General features: G+C 46.5%; 1 protein-coding gene across 2 annotated transcripts in view; it reads left to right on the plus strand.

Annotated features, from left to right (window-relative positions):
- The window catches only part of LOC120061455 (S-adenosylhomocysteine hydrolase-like protein 1), a 68,717-nt gene that overhangs the window by 42,642 nt on the left and 1,583 nt on the right, over positions 1–24,492 (plus strand). Inside the window, exons 4-15 of one of the 2 annotated variants that reach the window (XM_039011274.1) lie at positions 257–357; positions 681–783; positions 1,527–1,621; positions 1,955–2,061; positions 2,211–2,327; positions 12,245–12,397; positions 12,521–12,591; positions 17,376–17,470; positions 17,557–17,655; positions 23,465–23,533; positions 23,881–23,959; positions 24,334–24,454. In XM_039011274.1, coding sequence (XP_038867202.1) covers positions 257–357; positions 681–783; positions 1,527–1,621; positions 1,955–2,061; positions 2,211–2,327; positions 12,245–12,397; positions 12,521–12,591; positions 17,376–17,470; positions 17,557–17,655; positions 23,465–23,533; positions 23,881–23,959; positions 24,334–24,454 — 1,210 coding nt within the window. Of the gene's footprint in view, positions 1–256; positions 358–680; positions 784–1,526; positions 1,622–1,954; positions 2,062–2,210; positions 2,328–12,244; positions 12,398–12,520; positions 12,592–17,375; positions 17,471–17,556; positions 17,656–23,464; positions 23,534–23,880; positions 23,960–24,333; positions 24,462–24,492 lie in introns of those variants that run through there. The other variant, XM_039011273.1, reaches the window with a different exon arrangement.

The raw sequence follows: 24,492 nt of genomic DNA on the forward strand, positions 1-24,492 counted from the left end.
TCCTTAGATATCGTGCACCAGCTGTTGTTTACATAAACGCATAGGCCCCCGCTCCGTGTCTTACCAGAGGCTGCTGTTCTATCCTGTCGATAGATAACCCGCCAGCTGTATGTTCTTAACGTCGTCGTTCATCGAAGACTCGGTGAAACATAAGATATTACAGTTTTAATCTCTCATTCACTGTTTTGCTCTCCCACATCCAAATCCTTAACCTCTCACCTCTATCCCACTCTCTGTATCTCCCTCCCCCCCACAGATATGTCAGCCCTGATCTCCCTGAGGAAGAGAGCCCAGGCTGAGAAGCCTCTAGCTGGGGCAAAGATAGTGGGCTGCACCCACATCACAGCTCAGACTGCAGTAGGTTATCTTGCTTTCTCCTCCACCATACACCATCTTAGATCCATAGACCTACAGTATATGAGAAGCCTCTAACTGGGGCGAAGATATTGGCTTTATGTTGTTGTTGCTGCCTCCTCCAGTAATACAATCATACTGTGTTTGCCTTTCCTGACTGTCAAATGAATCAGACATTCAGTGATGATGAACAATCTGGCTTAAAGCACTTTGCTCCAGACATGTCAGATTACAGCTTGATAGATAGATTTTGGTGTTATATTCTATGGTTTACATTTACCTCAATGTAAGAGGTTATGGTGTGTGTGTTTGTGTGTTGCCCCCAGGTTCTGATAGAGACCCTGGTAGCTCTTGGAGCTCAGTGTCGTTGGACAGCCTGCAACATCTACTCTACCCAGAACGAGGTGGCTGCTGCCCTGGCAGAGACTGGTGAGAACACACATCACATAGTGGACCCTCTCTCTCTCTTTCTGTCTCGCTCTCTGTGTCTCTCTCTCTTTCTGTCTCGCTCTCTGTGTCTCTGTCTCTTTCTGTCTCGCTCTCTGTCTCTCTGTGTCTTTCTGTCTCGCTCTCTTTCTCTTTCTGTCTCTCTCTTTCTGTCTCTCGCTCTCTTTCTCTCTGTGTCTCTCTGTCTCTCTGTCTCTCGCTCTCTTTCTCTCTGTGGCTCTCTTTCTTTCTCTCCCTCTTTGTGTCTCTTTTTTTCTCTCTCTGTCTTTTTCTCTCTCTCTTCTGTCTCGCTCTCTGTGTCTCTGTCTCTTTCTGTCTCTCGATCTCTTTCTCTCTGTCTCTCTCTTTCTGTCTCTCGCTCTCTTTCTCTCTGTCTCTTTCTGTCTCGCTCTCTCTTTCTCTCTGTCTCTCTGTCTCTTTCTGTCTCGCTCACTCTTTTCTCTCTGTCTCTCTCTGTCTCTTTCTGTCTCGCTCACTCTTTTCTCTCTGTCTCTCTCTGTCACTCGCTCTCTTTCTCTCTGTGGCTCTCTTTCTCTTTCTGTCGCTCTTTGTCTTTCTGTCTCTCTCCCTTTGTCTTTATGTCTCGCTTTCTGTCTCTTTGTCTTTCTGTCTCTCTCTCTTTCTGTCTCTGTGTGTCTCTATCTCTCCCTCTCCCCCAGCCATAATAAATACTAGCCTCTTCTTCATCTCTCTCTTCCTCTCTCTCTCTCTCCTCTCCCCTACAGGTGTGCCTGTGTTTGCATGGAAGGGCGAGTCAGAGGATGATTTTTGGTGGTGTATCGACCGCTGTGTCAACAAAGAAGGCTGGCAGGCCAACATGGTACCTAAATAATAAACTATTCAATAATAGATTTTTACGTCAGACCTGGGTCAAATATTTATTATTTATTATATGTATGCACTTGAGACGTGCTTGATTTAACTTACCAGGCACAATTGAACCATTGGAATAGTCCCAGTACTGAAAACTACATACTAGGCAAGCAAAGTCATGCAAACCTCAGGTATTTCAGATAATGGAAATGCACACACATTCGCCCCCAATGTCCGCTTGACATTGATCATGCAGTGATGCCCCACCCTACTGTGGAAGGTGATTGTTGACTTCACCATTTAATATATATATATATTACCATTGTGCTGTCATTGTTAGATTCTGGATGACGGAGGGGATCTGACCCACTGGGTTTATAAGAAGTACCCCAGCGTGTTTAAGAAGGCTCAGGGCATCGTGGAGGAGAGTGTCACTGGAGTCCACAGGTGAGAAAGAGTTTTCCCAAAACATTGGTCACATACATCCACAGCAAGGAGAGATATTTTAGAACTTTTTTTTGTCATTGGTCCAGTTTATTCTCCGGTAGTCTGTGGCTCACCTTAAAGACTGTCTTCTTCATTTCCTTTATTCTCAGGTTGTACCAGCTGTCCAAGGCAGGCAAGCTGTGTGTCCCGGCCATGAATGTCAACGACTCGGTTACCAAGCAGAAGTTTGACAACCTCTACTGCTGCAGAGAGTCCATCCTGGACGGGTGAGGAGGAGCTGTCATGTAGAATATAGTACAGTAATTACTGCTGCAGAGAGTCCATCCTGGACGGGTGGGGAGGAGCTGTCATGTAGAATATAGTACAGTAATTACTGCTGAAGAGAGTCCATCCTGGACGGGTGAGGAGGAGCTGTCATGTAGAATATAGTACAGTAACTACTGCTGCAGAGAGTCCATCCTGGACGGGTGGGGAGGAGCTGTCATGTAGAATATAGTACAGTAATTACTGCTGCAGAGAGTCCATCCTGGACGGGTGAGGAGGAGCTGTCATGTAGAATATAGTACAGTAATTACTGCTGCAGAGAGTCCATCCTGGACGGGTGGGGAGGAGCTGTCATGTAGAATATAGTACAGTAATTACTGCTGCAGAGAGTCTATCCTGGACGGGTGAGGAGGAGATGTCATGTAGAATATAGTACAGTAATTACTGCTGCAGAGAGTCCATCCTGGACGGGTGGGGAGGAGCTGTCATGTAGAATATAGTACAGTAATTACTGCTGCAGAGAGTCCATCCTGGACGGGGAGTTGTCATGTAGAATATAGTACAGTAACTACTGCTGCAGAGAGTCCATCCTGGACGGGTGGGGAGGAGTTGTCATGTAGAATATAGTACAGTAACTACTGCTGCAGAGAGTCCATCCTGGACGGGGAGTTGTCATGTAGAATATAGTACAGTAACTACTGCTGCAGAGAGTCCATCCTGGACGGGGAGTTGTCATGTAGAATATAGTACAGTAACTACTGCTGCAGAGAGTCCATCCTGGACGGGTGGGGAGGAGCTGTCATGTAGAATATAGTACAGTAATTACTGCTGCAGAGAGTCCATCCTGGACGGGGAGATGTCATGGAGAATATAGTACAGTAACTACTGCTGCAGAGAGTCCATCCTGGACGGGTGAGGAGGAGCTGTCATGTAGAATATAGTACAGTAACTACTGCTGCAGAGAGTCCATCCTGGACGGGGAGTTGTCATGTAGAATATAGTACAGTAACTACTGCTGCAGAGAGTCCATCCTGGACGGGTGGGGAGGAGCTGTCATGTAGAATATAGTACAGTAACTACTGCTGCAGAGAGTCCATCCTGGACGGGTGAGGAGGAGCTGTCATGTAGAATATAGTACAGTAATTACTGCTGCAGAGAGTCCATCCTGGACGGGGAGTTGTCATGTAGAATATAGTACAGTAACTACTGCTGCAGAGAGTCCATCCTGGACGGGGAGTTGTCATGTAGAATATAGTACAGTAACTACTGCTGCAGAGAGTCCATCCTGGACGGGGAGTTGTCATGGAGAATATAGTACAGTAACTACTGCTGCAGAGAGTCCATCCTGGACGGGGAGTTGTCATGGAGAATATAGTACAGTAACTACTGCTGCAGAGAGTCCATCCTGGACGGGGAGTTGTCATGGAGAATATAGTACAGTAACTACTGCTGCAGAGAGTCCATCCTGGACGGGTGGGGAGGAGCTGTCATGTAGAATATAGTACAGTAATTACTGCTGCAGAGAGTCCATCCTGGACGGGGAGATGTCATGTAGAATATAGTACAGTAACTACTGCTGAAGAGAGTCCATCCTGGACGGGGAGTTGTCATGTAGAATATAGTACAGTAATTACTGCTGAAGAGAGTCCATCCTGGACGGGGAGTTGTCATGTAGAATATAGTACAGTAATTACTGCTGCAGAGAGTCCATCCTGGACGGGTGGGGAGGAGTTGTCATGTAGAATATAGTACAGTAACTACTGCTGCAGAGAGTCCATCCTGGACGGGGAGTTGTCATGTAGAATATAGTACAGTAACTACTGCTGCAGAGAGTCCATCCTGGACGGGGAGTTGTCATGGAGAATATAGTACAGTAACTACTGCTGCAGAGAGTCCATCCTGGACGGGGAGTTGTCATGTAGAATATAGTACAGTAATTACTGCTGCAGAGAGTCCATCCTGGACGGGTGGGGAGGAGTTGTCATGTAGAATATAGTACAGTAACTACTGCTGCAGAGAGTCCATCCTGGACGGGGAGTTGTCATGTAGAATATAGTACAGTAATTACTGCTGCAGAGAGTCCATCCTGGACGGGGAGTTGTCATGTAGAATATAGTACAGTAATTACTGCTGCAGAGAGTCCATCCTGGACGGGGAGTTGTCATGTAGAATATAGTACAGTAATTACTGCTGCAGAGAGTCCATCCTGGACGGGGAGTTGTCATGTAGAATATAGTACAGTAATTACTGCTGCAGAGAGTCCATCCTGGACGGGTGGGGAGGAGCTGTCATGTAGAATATAGTACAGTAACTACTGCTGCAGAGAGTCCATCCTGGACGGGGAGATGTCATGGAGAATATAGTACAGTAACTACTGCTGCAGAGAGTCCATCCTGGACGGGGAGTTGTCATGGAGAATATAGTACAGTAACTACTGCTGCAGAGAGTCCATCCTGGACGGGTGAGGAGGAGTTGTCATGGAGAATATAGTACAGTAACTACTGCTGCAGAGAGTCCATCCTGGACGGGGAGTTGTCATGGAGAATATAGTACAGTAACTACTGCTGCAGAGAGTCCATCCTGGACGGGTGGGGAGGAGCTGTCATGTAGAATATAGTACAGTAATTACTGCTGCAGAGAGTCCATCCTGGACGGGTGGGGAGGAGCTGTCATGTAGAATATAGTACAGTAACTACTGCTGCAGAGAGTCCATCCTGGACGGGTGGGGAGGAGTTGTCATGTAGAATATAGTACAGTAATTACTGCTGCAGAGAGTCCATCCTGGACGGGTGAGGAGGAGCTGTCATGTAGAATATAGTACAGTAACTACTGCTGCAGAGAGTCCATCCTGGACGGGGAGCTGTCATGGAGAATATAGTACAGTAACTACTGCTGCAGAGAGTCCATCCTGGACGGGGAGATGTCATGGAGAATATAGTACAGTAACTACTGCTGCAGAGAGTCCATCCTGGACGGGGAGTTGTCATGGAGAATATAGTACAGTAATTACTGCTGCAGAGAGTCCATCCTGGACGGGTGGGGAGGAGCTGTCATGTAGAATATAGTACAGTAACTACTGCTGCAGAGAGTCCATCCTGGACGGGGAGTTGTCATGGAGAATATAGTACAGTAATTACTGCTGCAGAGAGTCCATCCTGGACGGGTGGGGAGGAGCTGTCATGTAGAATATAGTACAGTAACTACTGCTGCAGAGAGTCCATCCTGGACGGGGAGATGTCATGGAGAATATAGTACAGTAACTACTGCTGCAGAGAGTCCATCCTGGACGGGGAGTTGTCATGTAGAATATAGTACAGTAACTACTGCTGCAGAGAGTCCATCCTGGACGGGGAGTTGTCATGTAGAATATAGTACAGTAATTACTGCTGCAGAGAGTCCATCCTGGACGGGGAGTTGTCATGTAGAATATAGTACAGTAATTACTGCTGCAGAGAGTCCATCCTGGACGGGGAGTTGTCATGTAGAATATAGTACAGTAACTACTGCTGCAGAGAGTCCATCCTGGACGGGGAGATGTCATGGAGAATATAGTACAGTAACTACTGCTGCAGAGAGTCCATCCTGGACGGGGAGTTGTCATGTAGAATATAGTACAGTAACTACTGCTGCAGAGAGTCCATCCTGGACGGGGAGTTGTCATGGAGAATATAGTACAGTAATTACTGCTGCAGAGAGTCCATCCTGGACGGGGAGTTGTCATGGAGAATATAGTACAGTAACTACTGCTGCAGAGAGTCCATCCTGGACGGGGAGTTGTCATGTAGAATATAGTACAGTAACTACTGCTGCAGAGAGTCCATCCTGGACGGGGAGTTGTCATGGAGAATATAGTACAGTAACTACTGCTGCAGAGAGTCCATCCTGGACGGGGAGTTGTCATGTAGAATATAGTACAGTAACTACTGCTGCAGAGAGTCCATCCTGGACGGGGAGTTGTCATGTAGAATATAGTACAGTAACTACTGCTGCAGAGAGTCCATCCTGGACGGGGAGTTGTCATGTAGAATATAGTACAGTAACTACTGCTGCAGAGAGTCCATCCTGGACGGGGAGTTGTCATGTAGAATATAGTACAGTAATTACTGCTGCAGAGAGTCCATCCTGGACGGGGAGATGTCATGGAGAATATAGTACAGTAACTACTGCTGCAGAGAGTCCATCCTGGACGGGGAGATGTCATGTAGAATATAGTACAGTAATTACTGCTGCAGAGAGTCCATCCTGGACGGGTGAGGAGGAGCTGTCATGTAGAATATAGTACAGTAATTACTGCTGCAGAGAGTCCATCCTGGACGGGGAGTTGTCATGGAGAATATAGTACAGTAACTACTGCTGCAGAGAGTCCATCCTGGACGGGGAGATGTCATGTAGAATATAGTACAGTAACTACTGCTGCAGAGAGTCCATCCTGGACGGGTGGGGAGGAGCTGTCATGTAGAATATAGTACAGTAACTACTGCTGCAGAGAGTCCATCCTGGACGGGGAGTTGTCATGTAGAATATAGTACAGTAACTACTGCTGCAGAGAGTCCATCCTGGACGGGTGGGGAGGAGCTGTCATGTAGAATATAGTACAGTAACTACTGCTGCAGAGAGTCCATCCTGGACGGGTGGGGAGGAGCTGTCATGTAGAATATAGTACAGTAATTACTGCTGCAGAGAGTCCATCCTGGACGGGGAGTTGTCATGTAGAATATAGTACAGTAACTACTGCTGCAGAGAGTCCATCCTGGACGGGGAGTTGTCATGTAGAATATAGTACAGTAACTACTGCTGCAGAGAGTCCATCCTGGACGGGGAGTTGTCATGTAGAATATAGTACAGTAATTACTGCTGCAGAGAGTCCATCCTGGACGGGGAGTTGTCATGTAGAATATAGTACAGTAACTACTGCTGCAGAGAGTCCATCCTGGACGGGGAGATGTCATGTAGAATATAGTACAGTAATTACTGCTGCAGAGAGTCCATCCTGGACGGGTGAGGAGGAGTTGTCATGTAGAATATAGTACAGTAACTACTGCTGCAGAGAGTCCATCCTGGACGGGGAGATGTCATGGAGAATATAGTACAGTAACTACTGCTGCAGAGAGTCCATCCTGGACGGGGAGTTGTCATGGAGAATATAGTACAGTAACTACTGCTGCAGAGAGTCCATCCTGGACGGGTGGGGAGGAGCTGTCATGTAGAATATAGTACAGTAATTACTGCTGCAGAGAGTCCATCCTGGACGGGGAGTTGTCATGTAGAATATAGTACAGTAACTACTGCTGAAGAGAGTCCATCCTGGACGGGGAGTTGTCATGTAGAATATAGTACAGTAATTACTGCTGAAGAGAGTCCATCCTGGACGGGGAGTTGTCATGTAGAATATAGTACAGTAATTACTGCTGCAGAGAGTCCATCCTGGACGGGTGGGGAGGAGTTGTCATGTAGAATATAGTACAGTAACTACTGCTGCAGAGAGTCCATCCTGGACGGGGAGTTGTCATGTAGAATATAGTACAGTAACTACTGCTGCAGAGAGTCCATCCTGGACGGGGAGTTGTCATGGAGAATATAGTACAGTAACTACTGCTGCAGAGAGTCCATCCTGGACGGGGAGTTGTCATGTAGAATATAGTACAGTAATTACTGCTGCAGAGAGTCCATCCTGGACGGGTGGGGAGGAGTTGTCATGTAGAATATAGTACAGTAACTACTGCTGCAGAGAGTCCATCCTGGACGGGGAGTTGTCATGTAGAATATAGTACAGTAATTACTGCTGCAGAGAGTCCATCCTGGACGGGGAGATGTCATGTAGAATATAGTACAGTAACTACTGCTGCAGAGAGTCCATCCTGGACGGGTGGGGAGGAGTTGTCATGTAGAATATAGTACAGTAATTACTGCTGCAGAGAGTCCATCCTGGACGGGGAGTTGTCATGTAGAATATAGTACAGTAACTACTGCTGCAGAGAGTCCATCCTGGACGGGGAGTTGTCATGTAGAATATAGTACAGTAATTACTGCTGCAGAGAGTCCATCCTGGACGGGGAGTTGTCATGTAGAATATAGTACAGTAATTACTGCTGCAGAGAGTCCATCCTGGACGGGTGGGGAGGAGCTGTCATGTAGAATATAGTACAGTAACTACTGCTGCAGAGAGTCCATCCTGGACGGGGAGATGTCATGTAGAATATAGTACAGTAATTACTGCTGCAGAGAGTCCATCCTGGACGGGGAGTTGTCATGTAGAATATAGTACAGTAATTACTGCTGCAGAGAGTCCATCCTGGACGGGGAGTTGTCATGTAGAATATAGTACAGTAACTACTGCTGCAGAGAGTCCATCCTGGACGGGGAGTTGTCATGGAGAATATAGTACAGTAACTACTGCTGCAGAGAGTCCATCCTGGACGGGTGAGGAGGAGTTGTCATGGAGAATATAGTACAGTAACTACTGCTGCAGAGAGTCCATCCTGGACGGGGAGTTGTCATGGAGAATATAGTACAGTAACTACTGCTGCAGAGAGTCCATCCTGGACGGGTGAGGAGGAGTTGTCATGGAGAATATAGTACAGTAACTACTGCTGCAGAGAGTCCATCCTGGACGGGGAGTTGTCATGGAGAATATAGTACAGTAACTACTGCTGCAGAGAGTCCATCCTGGACGGGTGAGGAGGAGTTGTCATGGAGAATATAGTACAGTAACTACTGCTGCAGAGAGTCCATCCTGGACGGGGAGATGTCATGGAGAATATAGTACAGTAATTACTGCTGCAGAGAGTCCATCCTGGACGGGGAGTTGTCATGGAGAATATAGTACAGTAACTACTGCTGCAGAGAGTCCATCCTGGACGGGGAGTTGTCATGGAGAATATAGTACAGTAATTACTGCTGCAGAGAGTCCATCCTGGACGTGGAGAGGTTGTCATGTAGAATATAGTACAAGTAAACTACTGCTGCAGAGAGTCCATCCTGGACGGGGAGTTGTCATGTAGAATAAGTACAGTAATTACTGCTAGCAGAGAGGTCCATCCTGGACGGGGAGTTGTCATGGAGAATATAGTACAGTAATTACTGCTGCAGAGAGTCCATCCTGGACGGGAGTTGTCATGGAGAATATAGTACAGTAACTACTGCTGCAGAGAGTCCATCCTGACGGGAGTTGTCATGGAGAATATAGTACAGTAATTACTGCTGCAGAGAGTCCAATCCTGGACGGGGAGATTGTCATGGAGAATATAGATACAGTAATTTACTGCTGCAGAGAGGTCCATCCTGGACGGGTGGGGAGGAGCTGTCATGTAGAATATAGTACAGTAATTATTGCTGCAGAGAGTCCATCCTGGACGGGGAGTTGTCATGTAGAATATAGTACAGTAACTACTGCTGCAGAGAGATCCATCCTGGACGGGTGGGTAGGGAGTTGTCATGTAGAATATAGTACAGTAACTACTGCTGCAGAGAGTCCATCCTGGACGGGGAGATTCATGGAGAATATAGTACAGTAACTACTGCTGCAGAGTCCATCCTGGACGGGGAGTATGTCATGTAGAATATAGTACAGTAACTACTGCTGCAGAGAGTCCTCCTGGACGGGGAGTTGTCATGTAGAATATAGTACAGTAATATCTGTGCAGAGATCCATCCTGGACGGGTGGTTGTCATGGAGAATATAGTACAGTAACTACTGCTGCAGAGAGTCCATCCTGGACGGGGAGTTGTCATGTAGAATATAGTACAGTAACTACTGCTGCAGAGAGATCCATCCTGGACGGGGAGTGTTCATGTAGAATATAGTACAGTAATATACTGCTGCAGAGAGTCCATCCTGGACGGGTGGGGAGAGCTGTCATGTAGAATATAGTACAGTAACTACTGCTGCAGAGAGTCCATCCTGGACGGGTGGGAGGAGCTGTCATGTAGAATATAGTACAGTAACTACTGCTGCAGAGAGTCCCCTGGACGGGGAGTTGTCATGGAGAAATATAGTACAGTAACTACTGCTGCAGAGAGTCCATCCTGGACGGGGAGTTGTCATGGAAATATACAGTAACTACTGCTGCAGAGAGTCCATCCTGGACGGGGAGGATGATTGTCATGGAGAATATAGTACAGTAACTACTGCTGCAGAGAGTCCATCCTGGACGGAGAGTGTCATGGAGAATATAGTACAGTAACTCTGCTGCAGAGAGTCCATCCTGGACGGGTGGGGAGGAGTGTCATGTAGAATATAGTACAGTAATTACTGCTGCAGAGAGTCCATCCTGGACGGGTGGAGAGCTGTCTGTAGAATATAGTACAGTAACTACTGCTGCAGAGAGTCCATCCTGGACGGTGGGAGGAGTTGTCATGTAGAATATAGTACAGTAATTACTGCGCCAGAGAGTCCATCCTGGACGGTGGAGGAGTGTCATGGAGAATATAGTACAGTAACTACTGCTGCAGAGAGGTCCATCCTGGACGGGGGAGGTTTCATGTAGAAATATAGTACAGTAATTACTGCTGCAGAGAGTCCATCCTGGCGGGAGTTGTCATGTAGAATATAGTACAGTAATTACTGCTGCAGAGAGTCCATCCTGGACGGGGATTGTCATGGAGATATAGTACAGTAACTACTGCTGCAGAGAGTCCTCCTGGACGGGAGTTGCATGTAGAATATAGTACAGTAACTACTGCTGCAGAGAGTCCATCCTGGACGGGGAGTTGTCATGGAGAATATAGTACAGTAACTACTGCTGCAGAGAGTCCATCCTGGACGGGTGGGGAGGAGCTGTCATGTAGAATATAGTACAGTAACTACTGCTGCAGAGAGTCCATCCTGGACGGGGAGATGTCATGTAGAATATAGTACAGTAACTACTGCTGCAGAGAGTCCATCCTGGACGGGGAGTGTCATGTAGAATATAGTACAGTAACTACTGCTGCAGAGAGTCCTCCTGGACGGGGAGTTGTCATGGAGAATATAGTACAGTAATTACTGCTGCAGAGAGTCCATCTGGACGGGGAGATGTCATGAGTAATATAGTACAGTAACTACTGCTGCAGAGAGTCCATCCTGGACGGGGAGTTGTCATGTAGAATATAGTACAGTAACTACTGCTGCAGAGAGTCCATCCTGGACGGGATGTGTCATGGAGAATATAGTACAGTAATACTCTGCTGCAGAGAGTCCATCCTGGACGGGGAGTTGTCATGTAGAATATAGTACAGTAACTACTGCTGCAGAGAGTCCATCCTGGACGGGGAGTTTTCATGTAAATATAGTACAGTAATTACTGCTGCAGAGAGTCCATCCTGGACGGGGAGTTGTCATGAGAATATAGTACAGTAATTACTGCTGCAGAGAGTCCATCCTGGACGGGGAGTTGTCATGGAGAATATAGTACAGTAACTACTGCTGCAGAGAGTCCATCCTGGACGGGGAGTTGTCATGGAGAATTAAGTACAGTAATTACTGCTGCAGAGAGTCCATCCTGGACGGGGAGATGTCATGTAAATATAGTACAGTAATTACTGCTGCAGAGAGTCCATCCTGGACGGTGGGGAGGAGCTGTCATGTAGAATATAGTACAGTAATTACTGCTGCAGAGAGTCCATCCTGGACGGGGAGTTGTCATGGAGAATATAGTACAGTAACTACTGCTGCAGAGAGTCCATCCTGGACGGGGAGTTGTCATGTAGAATATAGTACAGTAACTACTGCTGCAGAGAGTCCATCCTGGACGGGGAGTTGTCATGGTAACATACTCAACTATTCGTTCTCTACTTAGACATGAAATAATCTTCCTCCATGGAATCACAAATATGTCCCCAAGCAGATCAGAGTGTTTTTTAATAATAAAAAAAAAAGGTTTGTGATAGTTGTCATACACAACCTTCTAATTGAAGTAATGTATTTCCCTTCTTGCTGTAGTTTGAAGAGGACCACTGATGTGATGTTTGGAGGGAAGCAGGTGGTGGTCTGTGGTTACGGAGAGGTGGGTAAAGGTTGCTGCTCTGCTCTGAAGGCTATGGGAGCCATCGTCTGCATCACAGAGATAGACCCCATCTGTGCCCTGCAGGGCTGGTAAGAAACCACAGGGCCACATTTTACTCTTCTTCAAATATATATATATATTTTTGTTGTACAATACAACAGTGGTGGTCGTAATGAGCATTGTTTGTGGATGGTTTCTCTCCTACATGATAGCATGGATGGGTTCAGGGTGGTCAAGCTGAATGAAGTCATTCGTCAGATGGATATTGTGATAACCTGCACAGGTAAACTAGAAACCAATCAAATCAATAATTTATTTGTAAATATATATATATATTCATAAAGTCATTTTTCACAACATCAGTTACTTTACAGTAACTCAGCCTAGAGGGGTAAGACGGAAAGCACAGTGGTCCGGAAAGCAGAAGGATTTATTCTATTCTACTCTGATAATCATACAAACCTAAAACACCCTCTATCTTCACATTGAAATACCCCAGCAGATGTCCATGTTTATGACTCAGCTTTGTCCACCAGATGTCACCTTAAACCACGCAGTATCTTTATCAAATCAGTTGGTGACTCACTTCATAACAGATTGCATTCATTATTCTCTCTCTCTCTGTCTCTGTCTCTGTCTCTCTGTCTCTCTGTCTCTCTGTCTGTCTCTGTCTCTCTGTCTCTCTGTCTCTCTGTATCTCTCTCTGTCTCTGTCTCTCTCTCTCTCTCTCTCTCTCTGTCTCTCTGTCTCTGTCTCTCTGTCTCTCTCTCTCTCGCTGTCTCTGTCTCTCTGTCTCTCTCTCTCTCTCTCTCTCTCTCTCTCTCTCTCCTCTCTCTCTCTCTTCTCCTCTCTCTCTCTCTCCCTCCTCTCTCTCTCTCTCTCTCTCTCTCTCTCTCCTCTCTCTTCTCTCTGTCTCTGGCTCTCTCTCTCTCCTCTCCTCTCCTCTCTCTCTCTCTCTCTCTCTCTCTTTCCTGTCGCTTTCATGTTAATATCTCTCTCTCTCTCTCTCTCTCTTCTTCTCTCTGTCTCTGTCTCTTCTCCCTCTCTCTCTCTCTGTCTGTCTCTCTGTCTCTCTCTCTCTCCTCTCTGTCTCTCTCTCTGTCTCTCTGTTCTCTCTGTCTCTCTCTCTCTCTCTCTCTCTCTCTCTCTCTCTCTCTCTCTCTGTCTCTCTGTCTCTCTGTCTCTCTCTCTTGTCTCTCAATTCAATTCAATTGGCATGGGAACATGTGTTAACATTGCCAAAGCAGTGAGTAAGATATTATACAAAAGTGAATAAACAATAACAATTAACAGTAAACATTCACATACAGAAGTTTCAAAACAATAAGACATTTACAAATGTTATATATATATATACAGTGTTGTAACAATGTACAAATGGTTAAAGCACACAAGTTAAAATAAATAAGCATAAATATGGGTTGTATTTACAATGTGTTTTGTTCTTCACTGGTTGCCCTTTTCTTGTGGCAACAGGTCACAAATCTTGCTGCTGTGATGGCACACTGTGGATTTCTCCAGTAGATATGGGAGTTTATCAAAATTGGATTTGTTTTCAAATTCTTTGTGGATCTGTGTAATCTGAGGGAAATATGTCTCCTAATATGGTCATACATTGGGCAGGAGGTTAGGAAGTGCAGCTCAGTTTCCACCTCATTTTGTGGGCAGTGTGCACATAGCCTGTCTTCTCTTGAGAGCCATTTCTGCCTACGGCGGCCTTTCTCATAGCAAGGCTATGCTCACTGAGTCTGTACATAGTCAAAGCTTTCCTTAAGTTTGGGTCAGTCACAGTGGTCAGGTATTCTGCCACTGTGTACTCTCTGTTTAGGGCCAAATAGCATTCTAGTTTGCTCTGTTTTTTTGTTAATTCTTTCCAATGTGTCAAGTAATTATTTTTTGTTTTCTCATGATTTGGTTGGGTCTAATTGTGCTGTTGTCCTGGGGCTCTGTGGGGTGTGTTGTGTTTGTGAACAGAGCCCTAGGACCGCTTGCTTAGGGGACTCTTCTCCAGGTTCATCTCTCTGTAGGTGATGGCTTTGTTATGAAGGTTTGGAATCGCTTCCTTTTAGGTGGTTGTAGAATTTAACGGCTCTTTTCTGGATTTTGATAATTAGTGGGTATCGGCCTAATTCTGCTCTGCATGCATATTTGGTGTTCTACGTTGTACACGGAGATATTTTTGCAGAAATTCTGCATGCAGAGTCTCAATTTGGTGTTTTTCCCATTTGTGAAATCTTGGTTGGTGAGCGGACCCCAGACCTCACAACCATAAAGGGCAATGGGCTCTATGACTGATTCAGTATTTTTAGCCAGATCCTAATTGGTATGTTGAAATTTATGTTCCTTTTGATGGCATAGAAGGCCCTTCTTGCCTTGTCTCTCAGATCGTTCACAGCTTTGTGGAAGTTCCTGTGGTGCTGATGTTTAGGCCGAGGTATTTATAGTTTTTTTGTGTGCTCTAGGGCAACGGGGTCTAATGGAATTTGTGGTCCTGGTGACTGGACCTTTTTTGGAACACCATTATTTTGGTCTTACTGAGTTTACTGTCAGGGCCCAGGTCTGACAGAATCTGTGCAGAAGATCTAGGTGCTGCTGTAGGCCCTCCTTGGTTGGTGACAGAAGCACCATTCATCAGCAAACAGTAGACATTTGACTTCGGATTCTAGTAGGGTGAGACCGGTGCTGCAGACTGTTCTAGTGCCCGCGCCAATTCGTTGATATATATGTTGAAGAGGGTGGGGCTTAAGCTGCATCCCTGTCTCACCCACAGACCCTGTGTGAAAATGTGTGTGTTTTTTGCCAATTTTACCGCACACTTTTTGTTTGTGTACATGGATTTATAATGTCGTATGTTTTACCCCAACACCACTTTCCATCATTTGTATAGCAGACCCTCATGCCAAATTGAGTCGAAGGCTTTTTGAAATCAACAAAGCATGAGAAGACTTTGCCTTTGTTTTGGTTTGTTTGGTTGTCAATTAGGTGTGGTAGGTGAATACATGGTCTGTTGTACGGTAATTTGGTAAAAAGCCAATTTGACATTTGCTCAGTACATTGTTTTCATTGAGGAAATGTACGAGTCTGCTGTTAATGATAATCAGCGATTTTTCCCAAGGTTACTGTTGACGCATATTCCACGGTAGTTATTGGGGTCAAATTTGTCTCCACTTTTGTGGATTGGGGTGATCAGTCCTTGGTTCCAAATATTGGGGAAGATGCCAGAGCTAAGGACGATGTTAAAGAGTTTTAGTATAGCCAATTGGAATTTGTTGTCTGTATATTTGATCATTTCATTAAGGATACCATCAACACCACAGGCCTTTTTGGGTTGGAGGGTTTTTATTTTGTCCTGTAACTCATTCAAGGTAATTGGAGAATCCAGTGGGTTCTGGTAGTCTTTAATAGTTGATTCTAGGATTTGTATTTGATCATGTATATGTTTTTGCTCTTTATTCTTTGTTATAGAGCCAAAAAGATTGGAGAAGTGGTTTACCCATACATCTCCATTTTGGATAGATAATTCTTCGTGTTGTTGTTTGTTTAGTGTTTTCCAATTTTCCCAGAATTGGTTAGAGTCTATGGAGTCTTCAATTACATTGAGCTGATTTCTGACGTGCTGTTCCTTCTTTTTCCGTAGTGTATTTCTGTATTGTTTTAGTGATTCACCATAGTGAAGGCGTAGACTCAGGTTTTCCGGGTCTCTATGTTTTTGGTTGGACAGGTTTCTCAATTTATTTCTTAGATTTTTGCATTCTTTATCAAACCATTTGTCATTGTTGTTCATTTTCTTCGGTTTTCTATTTGAGATTTTTAGATTTGATAGGGAAGCTGAGAGGTCAAATATACTGTTAAGATTTTCTACTGCCAAGTTTACACCTTCACTATTGCAGTGGAACATTTTACCCAGGAAGTTGTCTAAAAGGGATTGAATTTGCTGTTGCCTAATTGTTTTTTGGTAGGTTTCCAAACTGCATTCCTTCCATCTATAGCATTTCTTAATGTTACTCAGTTCCTTTGGCTTTGATGCCTCATGATTGAGTATTGCTCTGTTCAAGTAGACTGTGATTTTGCTGTGGTCTGATAGGGGTGTCAGTGGGCTGACTGTGAACGCTCTGAGAGACTCTGGGTTGAGGTCAGTGATAAAGTAGTCTACAGTGCTACTGCCAAGAGATGAGCTATAGGTGAACCTACCATAGGAGTCCCCTCGAAGCCTACCATTGACTATGTACATACCCAGCGTGCGACAGAGCTGCAGGAGTTGTGACCCGTTTTTGTTGGTTATGTTGTCATAGTTGTGCCTAGGGGGGCATCTCTCTCTCTCTCTCTCTCTCTCTCTCTCTCTGTCTCTGTCTGTCTGTCTCTCTCTCTCTCTCTCTCTCTCTCTCTGTCTCTCTCTCTCTCTCTCTCTCTCTCTCTCTCTCTCTCTCTCTCTGTCTCTCTCTCTCTCTCTCTCTCTCTCTCTCTGTCTCTGTCTCTCTGTCTCTCTCTGTCTCTCTCTCTCTCTCTCTCTCTCTCTCTCTCTCTCTCTCTGTCTCTCTCTCTCTCTCTCTCTCTGTCTCTCTCTCGCTCTGTCTCTCTCTCTCTCTGTCTCTGTCTCTCTCTGTCTGTCTCTCTCTCTCTCTCTCTCTGTCTCTCTCTGTCTCTCTCTCTCTCTCTCTCTGTCTCTGTCTCTCTCTCTCTCTCTCTCTCTCTCTCTCTCTGTCTCTCTCTCTGTCTCTCTGTCTTTCTGTATCTCTCTGTCCCTTTCTCTCTCTCTCTCTGTCTCTCTGTCTTTCTGTATCTCTCTGTCCCTTTCTCTCTCTCTCTCTCTCTCTCTCTGTCTCTCTGTCTCTCTGTCTCTATCTCTCTCTCTCTGTCTCTGTCTCTGTCTCTCTCTCTCTCTATCTCTGTCCCTTTCTCTCTCTGTCTCTCTCTCTCTGTTTCTCTCTGTCTCTCTGTCTTTCTGTCTCTCTCTGTCCCTTTCTCTCTCTCTGTATTACCGATGACTTAGCTAACAGTGTACATTTCGATCAGAGCTCAGATGAGCAAGGAGTGTTCTGACTACGTTGTTGTGGTGATGTCACTCAGGCAATAAGAACGTGGTGACCAGAGACCAGCTGGATCGGATTAAGAACGGCTGTATAGTCTGCAACATGGGACATTCCAACACTGAGATTGATGTGGTGAGTTACTTTTGGTTTGGTGGGTTGGTGTCTGTTGGTCCGCTGCTCTGTCACTAACCGCTGTGTCTGGTCTCTCTGCCGTCTAGGCCAGCCTGCGGAGCCCGGAGCTCACCTGGGAAAGGGTGCGTTCTCAGGTGGACCATGTGATCTGGCCCGACGGCAAGAGGGTCATTCTGCTGGCTGAGGTACTGCACACACACACACACACACACACACACACACACACACACACACACACACACACACACACACACACACACACACACACACACACACACACACACACACACACACACACACACACACACACACACACACACACACACACACACACACAGTACCTACAGTGCCTGGTCCTGTTGGCTGAGGTACCTGGTCCTGTTGGCTGAGGTACAGTACATGGTCCTGTTGGCTGAGGTACAGTACCTGGTCCTGTTGGCTGAGGTACAGTGCCTGGGTCTGTTGGCTGAGGTACAGTACCTGGGTCTGTTGGCTGAGGTACCTGGTCCTGTTGGCTGAGGTACAGTACCTGGTCCTGTTGTCTGAGGTACCTGGTCCTGTTGGCTGAGGTACAGTACCTGGTCCTGTTGGCTGAGGTACAGTACCTGGCCCTGTTGTCTGAGGTACCTGGTCCTGTTGGCTGAGGTACAGTACCTGGTCCTGTTGTCTGAGGTACAGTACCTGGCCCTGTTGTCTGAGGTACCTGGTCCTGTTGGCTGAGGTACAGTACCTGGTCCTGTTGTCTGAGGTACCTGGTCCTGTTGGCTGAGGTACCTGGTCCTGTTGGCTGAGGTACAGTACCTGGTCCTGTTGGCTGAGGTACCTGGTCCTGTTGGCTGAGGTACAGTACCTGGCCCTGTTGGCTGAGGTACAGTACCTGGTTCTGTTGGCTGAGGTACAGTACCTGGTCCTGTTGTCTGAGGTGCCTGGTCCTGTTGGCTGAGGTACAGTACCTGGTCCTGTTGGCTGAGGTACAGTACCTGGTCCTGTTGGCTGAGGTACAGTACCTGGGTCTGTTGGCTGAGGTACAGTACCTGGTCCTGTTGGCTGAGGTACAGTACCTGGTCCTGTTGTCTGAGGTGCCTGGTCCTGTTGTCTGAGGTACAGTACCTGGTCCTGTTGGCTGAGGTACAGTACCTGGGTCTGTTGGCTGAGGTACAGTACCTGGTCCTGTTGGCTGAGGTACAGTACCTGGTCCTGTTGGCTGAGGTACAGTACCTGGTCCTGTTGGCTGAGGTACAGTGCCTGGTCCTGTTGGCTGAGGTACAGTACCTGGTCCTGTTGGCTGAGGTACAGTACCTGGTCCTGTTGGCTGAGGTACAGTGCCTGGTCCTGTTGGCTGAGGTACAGTACCTGGGTCTGTTGGCTGAGGTACAGTACCTGGTCCTGTTGTCTGAGGTACCTGGTCCTGTTGGCTGAGGTACAGTACCTGGTCCTGTTGGCTGAGGTACCTGGTCCTGTTGGCTGAGGTACAGTGCCTGGTCCTGTTGGCTGAGGTACAGTACCTGGGTCTGTTGGCTGAGGTACAGTACCTGGTCCTGTTGTCTGAGGTACCTGGTCTTGTTGGCTGAGGTACAGTACCTGGTCCTGTTGGCTGAGGTACAGTGCCTGTTCCTGTTGGCTGAGGTACCTGGTCCTGTTGGCTGAGGTACAGTACCTGGTCTTGTTGGCTGAGGTACAGTACCTGGTCCTGTTGGCTGAGGTACCTGGTCCTGTTGGCTGAGGTACCTGGTCCTGTTGGCTGAGGTACAGTACCTGGTCTTGTTGGCTGAGGTACAGTACCTGGTCCTGTTGGCTGAGGTACAGTACCTGGTCTTGTTGGCTGAGGTACAGTACCTGGTCCTGTTGGCTGAGGTACCTGGTCCTGTTGGCTGAGGTGCCTGGGTCTGTTGGCTGAGTTACAGTACCTGGTCCTGTTGGCTGAGGTACAGTACCTGGTCCTGTTGGCTGAGGTACAGTACCTGGTCCTGTTGGCTGAGGCACAGTACCTGGTCCTGTTGTCTGAGGTACAGTACCTGGCCCTGTTGGCTGAGGTACAGTACATGGCCCTGTTGGCTGAGGTACAGTACCTGGCCCTGTTGGCTGAGGTACAGTACCTGGCCCTGTTGGCTGAGGTACAGTACCTGGCCCTGTTGGCTGAGGTACAGTACATGGCCCTGTTGGCTGAGGTACAGTGCCTGGGTCTGTTGGCTGAGGTACAGTACCTGGTCCTGTTGGCTGAGGTACAGTGCCTGGTCCTGTTGGCTGAGGTACAGTACCTGGTCCTGTTGGCTGAGGTACAGTACCTGGTCCTGTTGGCTGAGGTACAGTGCCTGGTCCTGTTGGCTGAGGTACAGTACCTGGGTCTGTTGGCTGAGGTACAGTACCTGGTCCTGTTGTCTGAGGTACCTGGTCCTGTTGGCTGAGGTACAGTACCTGGTCCTGTTGGCTGAGGTACCTGGTCCTGTTGGCTGAGGTACAGTACCTGGTCTTGTTGGCTGAGGTACAGTACCTGGTCCTGTTGGCTGAGGTACAGTGCCTGTTCCTGTTGGCTGAGGTACCTGGTCCTGTTGGCTGAGGTACAGTACCTGGTCTTGTTGGCTGAGGTACAGTACCTGGTCCTGTTGGCTGAGGTACCTGGTCCTGTTGGCTGAGGTGCCTGGGTCTGTTGGCTGAGTTACAGTACCTGGTCCTGTTGGCTGAGGTACAGTACCTGGTCCTGTTGGCTGAGGTACAGTACCTGGTCCTGTTGGCTGAGGCACAGTACCTGGTCCTGTTGTCTGAGGTACAGTACCTGGCCCTGTTGGCTGAGGTACAGTACCTGGTCCTGTTGGCTGAGGCACAGTACCTGGTCCTGTTGTCTGAGGTACAGTACCTGGTCCTGTTGGCTGAGGTACAGTACCTGGCCCTGTTGGCTGAGGTACAGTACCTGGCCCTGTTGGCTGAGGTACAGTACCTGGCCCTGTTGGCTGAGGTACAGTACATGGCCCTGTTGGCTGAGGTACAGTGCCTGGGTCTGTTGGCTGAGGTACAGTACCTGGTCCTGTTGGCTGAGGTACAGTACCTGGTCCTGTTGGCTGAGGTACAGTGCCTGGGTCTGTTGGCTGAGGAGTATTTCTGTCTGTAATAAAGCCCTTTTGTGGGGAAAAACTCATTCTGATTGGCTGGACCTGGTTCCCCAGTGGGTGGACCTGGCTCCCAATTGGGTGGGCCTATCCACTCCCAGACCCACCCATTGCTCTGCCCCTGCCCAGTCATGTGAAATCCATAGATTAGGGCCTAATGAATTTATTTAAATTGACTGATTTCCTTATATGAACTGTAACTCAGTAAAATCTTTGAAAATATTGCATGTTGCGTTTATATTTTTGTTCAGTGTTAGATGAAATCGTACACCCTTTTTACAAACTAAATATGTTTCTAAAAAACAGGTGTAGCCTGTTACTTTACTTATTTCACCCATTTTGAATGTTTTATCGTCTCTGAGCAATGTTCTTACGATTCTCTGGGTCATTTCATGTTTTTGAGCTTTAATTTGTATTTCAGGATACTGAGATGGAATGAGCTTTAGTTTGTATTTCAGGATACTGAGATGGAATGAGCTTTAGTTTGTATTTCAGGATACTGAGATGGAATGAGCTTTAGTTTGTATTTCAGGATACTGAGATGGAATGAGCTTTAGTTTGTATTTCAGGATACTGAGATGGAATGAGCTTTAGTTTGTATTTCAGGATACTGAGATGGAATGAGCTTTAGTTTGTATTTCAGGATACTGAGATGGAATGAGCTTTAGTTTGTATTTCAGGATACTGAGATGGAATGAGCTTTAGTTTGTATTTCAGGATACTGAGATGGAATGAGCTTTAGTTTGTATTTCAGGATACTGAGATGGAATGAGCTTTAGTTTGTATTTCAGGATACTGAGATGGAATGAGCTTTAGTTTGTATTTCAGGATACTGAGATGGAATGAGCTTTAGTTTGTATTTCAGGATACTGAGATGGAATGAGCTTTAGTTTGTATTTCAGGATACTGAGATGGAATGAGCTTTAGTTTGTATTTCAGGATACTGAGATGGAATGAGCTTTAGTTTGTATTTCAGGATACTGAGATGGAATGAGCTTTAGTTTGTATTTCAGGATACTGAGATGGAATGAGCTTTAGTTTGTATTTCAGGATACTGAGATGGAATGAGCTTTAGTTTGTATTTCAGGATACTGTATTCCCTCCCAAACCTTTCTCTGTGATTGAAAAAGCTACAAACAACCTTATAGAGTTACAAAATACTTAATTGGAGAGGGAGAGGTTTTCCACAGTTCATTGAGGAGGGAGAGGTTTTCCACAGTTCATTGAGGAGGGAGAGGTTTTCCACAGTTCATTGGAGAGGGAGAGGTTTTCCACAGTGAAATGTATCCTGGTGACCTTTTTGTCACCTTTGTCAGCTCCCAAACCTGACTCTGTTATTGAAAACGCAACAAAATACTGACTTGGCCAGAGAGGTTTCCCACTAACTTCATGGAACAAAAGGCTTTGTCTTCCCAGTGTTAATCAATGCTCTGTAGTATCAGAGCGTACTCTGAGGTGTAGTATCAGAGTGTACTCCGAGGTGTAGTATCAGAGCGCACTCTGAGGTGTAGTATCAGAGTGTACTCTGTGGTGTAGTATCAGAGTGTACTCTGAGGTGTAGTATCAGGGTGTACTCTGAGGTGTAGTATCAGGGTGTACTCTGGGTTGTAGTATCAGGGTGTACTCTGAGGTGTAGTATCAGAGTGTACTCTGAGGTGTAGTATCAGGGTGTACTCTGTGGTGTAGTATCAGGGTGTAGTATCAGGGTGTACTCTGGGTTGTAGTATCAGGGTGTAGTATCAGGGTGTAGTATCAGAGTGTACTCTGTGGTGTAGTATCAGAGTGTACTCTGAGGTGTAGTATCAGAGTGTACTCTGTGGTGTAGTATCAGAGTGTACTCTGAGGTGTAGTATCAGGGTGTAGTATCAGGGTGTAGTATCAGAGCGCACTCTGAGGTGTAGTATCAGAGTGTACTCTGTGGTGTAGTATCAGAGTGTACTCTGAGGTGTAGTATCAGAGTGTACTCTGTGGTGTAGTATCAGAGTGTACTCTGAGGTGTAGTATAAGGGTGTACTCTGAGGTGTAGTATAAATAAGGGTGTACTCGGAGGTGTAGTATCAGAGTGTACTCGGAGGTGTAGTATCAGGGTGTACTCTGAGGTGTAGTATCAGGGTGTACTCTGAGGTGTAGTATCAGAGTGTACTCTGAGGTGTAGTATCAGAGTGTACTCTGAGGTTTAGTATCAGGGTGTACTCTGAGGTGTAGTATCAGGGTGTACTCTGAGGTGTAGTATCAGGGTGTACTCTGGGTTGTAGTATCAGGGTGTACTCTGGGGTGTAGTATCAGGGTGTACTCTGGGGTGTAGTATCAGGGTGTACTCTGAGGTGTAGTATCAGGGTGTACTCTGGGGTGTAGTATCAGGGTGTACTCTGGGGTGTAGTATCAGGGTGTACTCTGAGGTGTAGTATCAGAGTGTACTCTGAGGTGTAGTATCAGGGTGTACTCTGGGGTGTGGTATCAAGGTGTACTCTGAGGTGTAGTATCAGGGTGTAGTATCAGAGTGTACTCTGTGGTGTAGTATCAGAGTGTACTCTGTGGTGTAGTATCAGAGTGTACTCTGGGGTGTAGTATCAGGGTGTACTCTGAGGTGTAGTATCAGGGTGTACTCTGTGGTGTAGTATCAGGGTGTACTCTGAGGTGTAGTATCAGGGTGTACTTTGAGGTGTAGTATCAGGGTGTACTCTGGGGTGTAGTATCAGGGTGTACTCTGAGGTGTAGTATCAGGGTGTACTCTGGGGTCTTCTTTCATAGCTGGACTCATCTGTGTGTTATTCTCTTCTAATCTCTGTTTTGATTTCAAAGTGCATTGTCAGTTTCCCTGTGAATGGCTACATGACAGTTGTTTCGTGTAATGTGTGTGCTTGCTGCGTGTGAATTGTGTTTCCTGTAGGGTCGTCTGTTGAATCTGAGCTGTTCCACAGTCCCCACGTTTGTTCTGTCCATCACAGCGACTACTCAGGTGAGGCATCTAGTTTGTTTAGATGACAGTTGTGTCAAAAACACAGGAAAACGATTTATTTTCTATTCCTAAAAATATGAATTTAGTTTTTTTTATGTATTTTTTCTTGCTTGTCGTATAAACTTAGACAATAGTCAGTACCAATAATATCTAAGCACCCCTAAATTGAATGTGAAAATGCTGAGGTGTTTTTTTATTAGTCATACTTGTTGCTTTAGAGGTTTGCTGAAGACAAGACTTGAGTTCGGATATCTGCTGCTCTCCTGTTGTTCTGCTGTTACCTGAGCTTTGTGGGACTGGGATGTTGGCAGTGTTGAGACTCTGTGGTGGTCTGTGTCTCTCTGTAGGCCCTGGCTCTGATTGAACTGTTCAATGCTCCTGAGGGACGCTACAAACAGGACGTCTATCTGCTGCCTAAGAAAATGGGTAAGACCAGGGCCCGTCCGTAATGGCACCCTATTCCCTTTATAGTGCATTACTTTGGACCAGGCCATAGGGCTCTGGTCAAAGTTAGTGCACTATGTAGGGAATAGGGTGCCATTTGAGGAGCAGACCATTGATCTGCATACATACAAGTAGTCTCTGACTGAGCCTTATTAATGAACATTTTAATGAATTCATGTGATAAATGTGTACCGCATAGGTTTCAGTGGGCAGTTTGTTGTATGTGGCTCGACGTCGCCACCTAGTGTTTTCTTTATACCACGACACTGCATTTTCCAAACAAGTATGTGTGGATTAAAAGTAGTGAACTACAAAAGAGGCGTCCTCTTCACAATCCACATGTGTCTTCCATCCAGATGAGTACGTGGCCAGCTTGCACATGCCCAACTTTGACGCCCACCTGACAGAGCTGTCTGAGGAGCAAGCCAAATACATGGGCCTGAACAAGAACGGACCCTTCAAACCCAACTACTACAGGTACTGAGACAATTCTACTTGTCCTTTCTCTACCAGAT

Source organism: Salvelinus namaycush, chromosome 16, assembly GCF_016432855.1.
Source record: "Salvelinus namaycush isolate Seneca chromosome 16, SaNama_1.0, whole genome shotgun sequence".
NCBI classification, from domain to species: domain Eukaryota; kingdom Metazoa; phylum Chordata; class Actinopteri; order Salmoniformes; family Salmonidae; genus Salvelinus; species Salvelinus namaycush.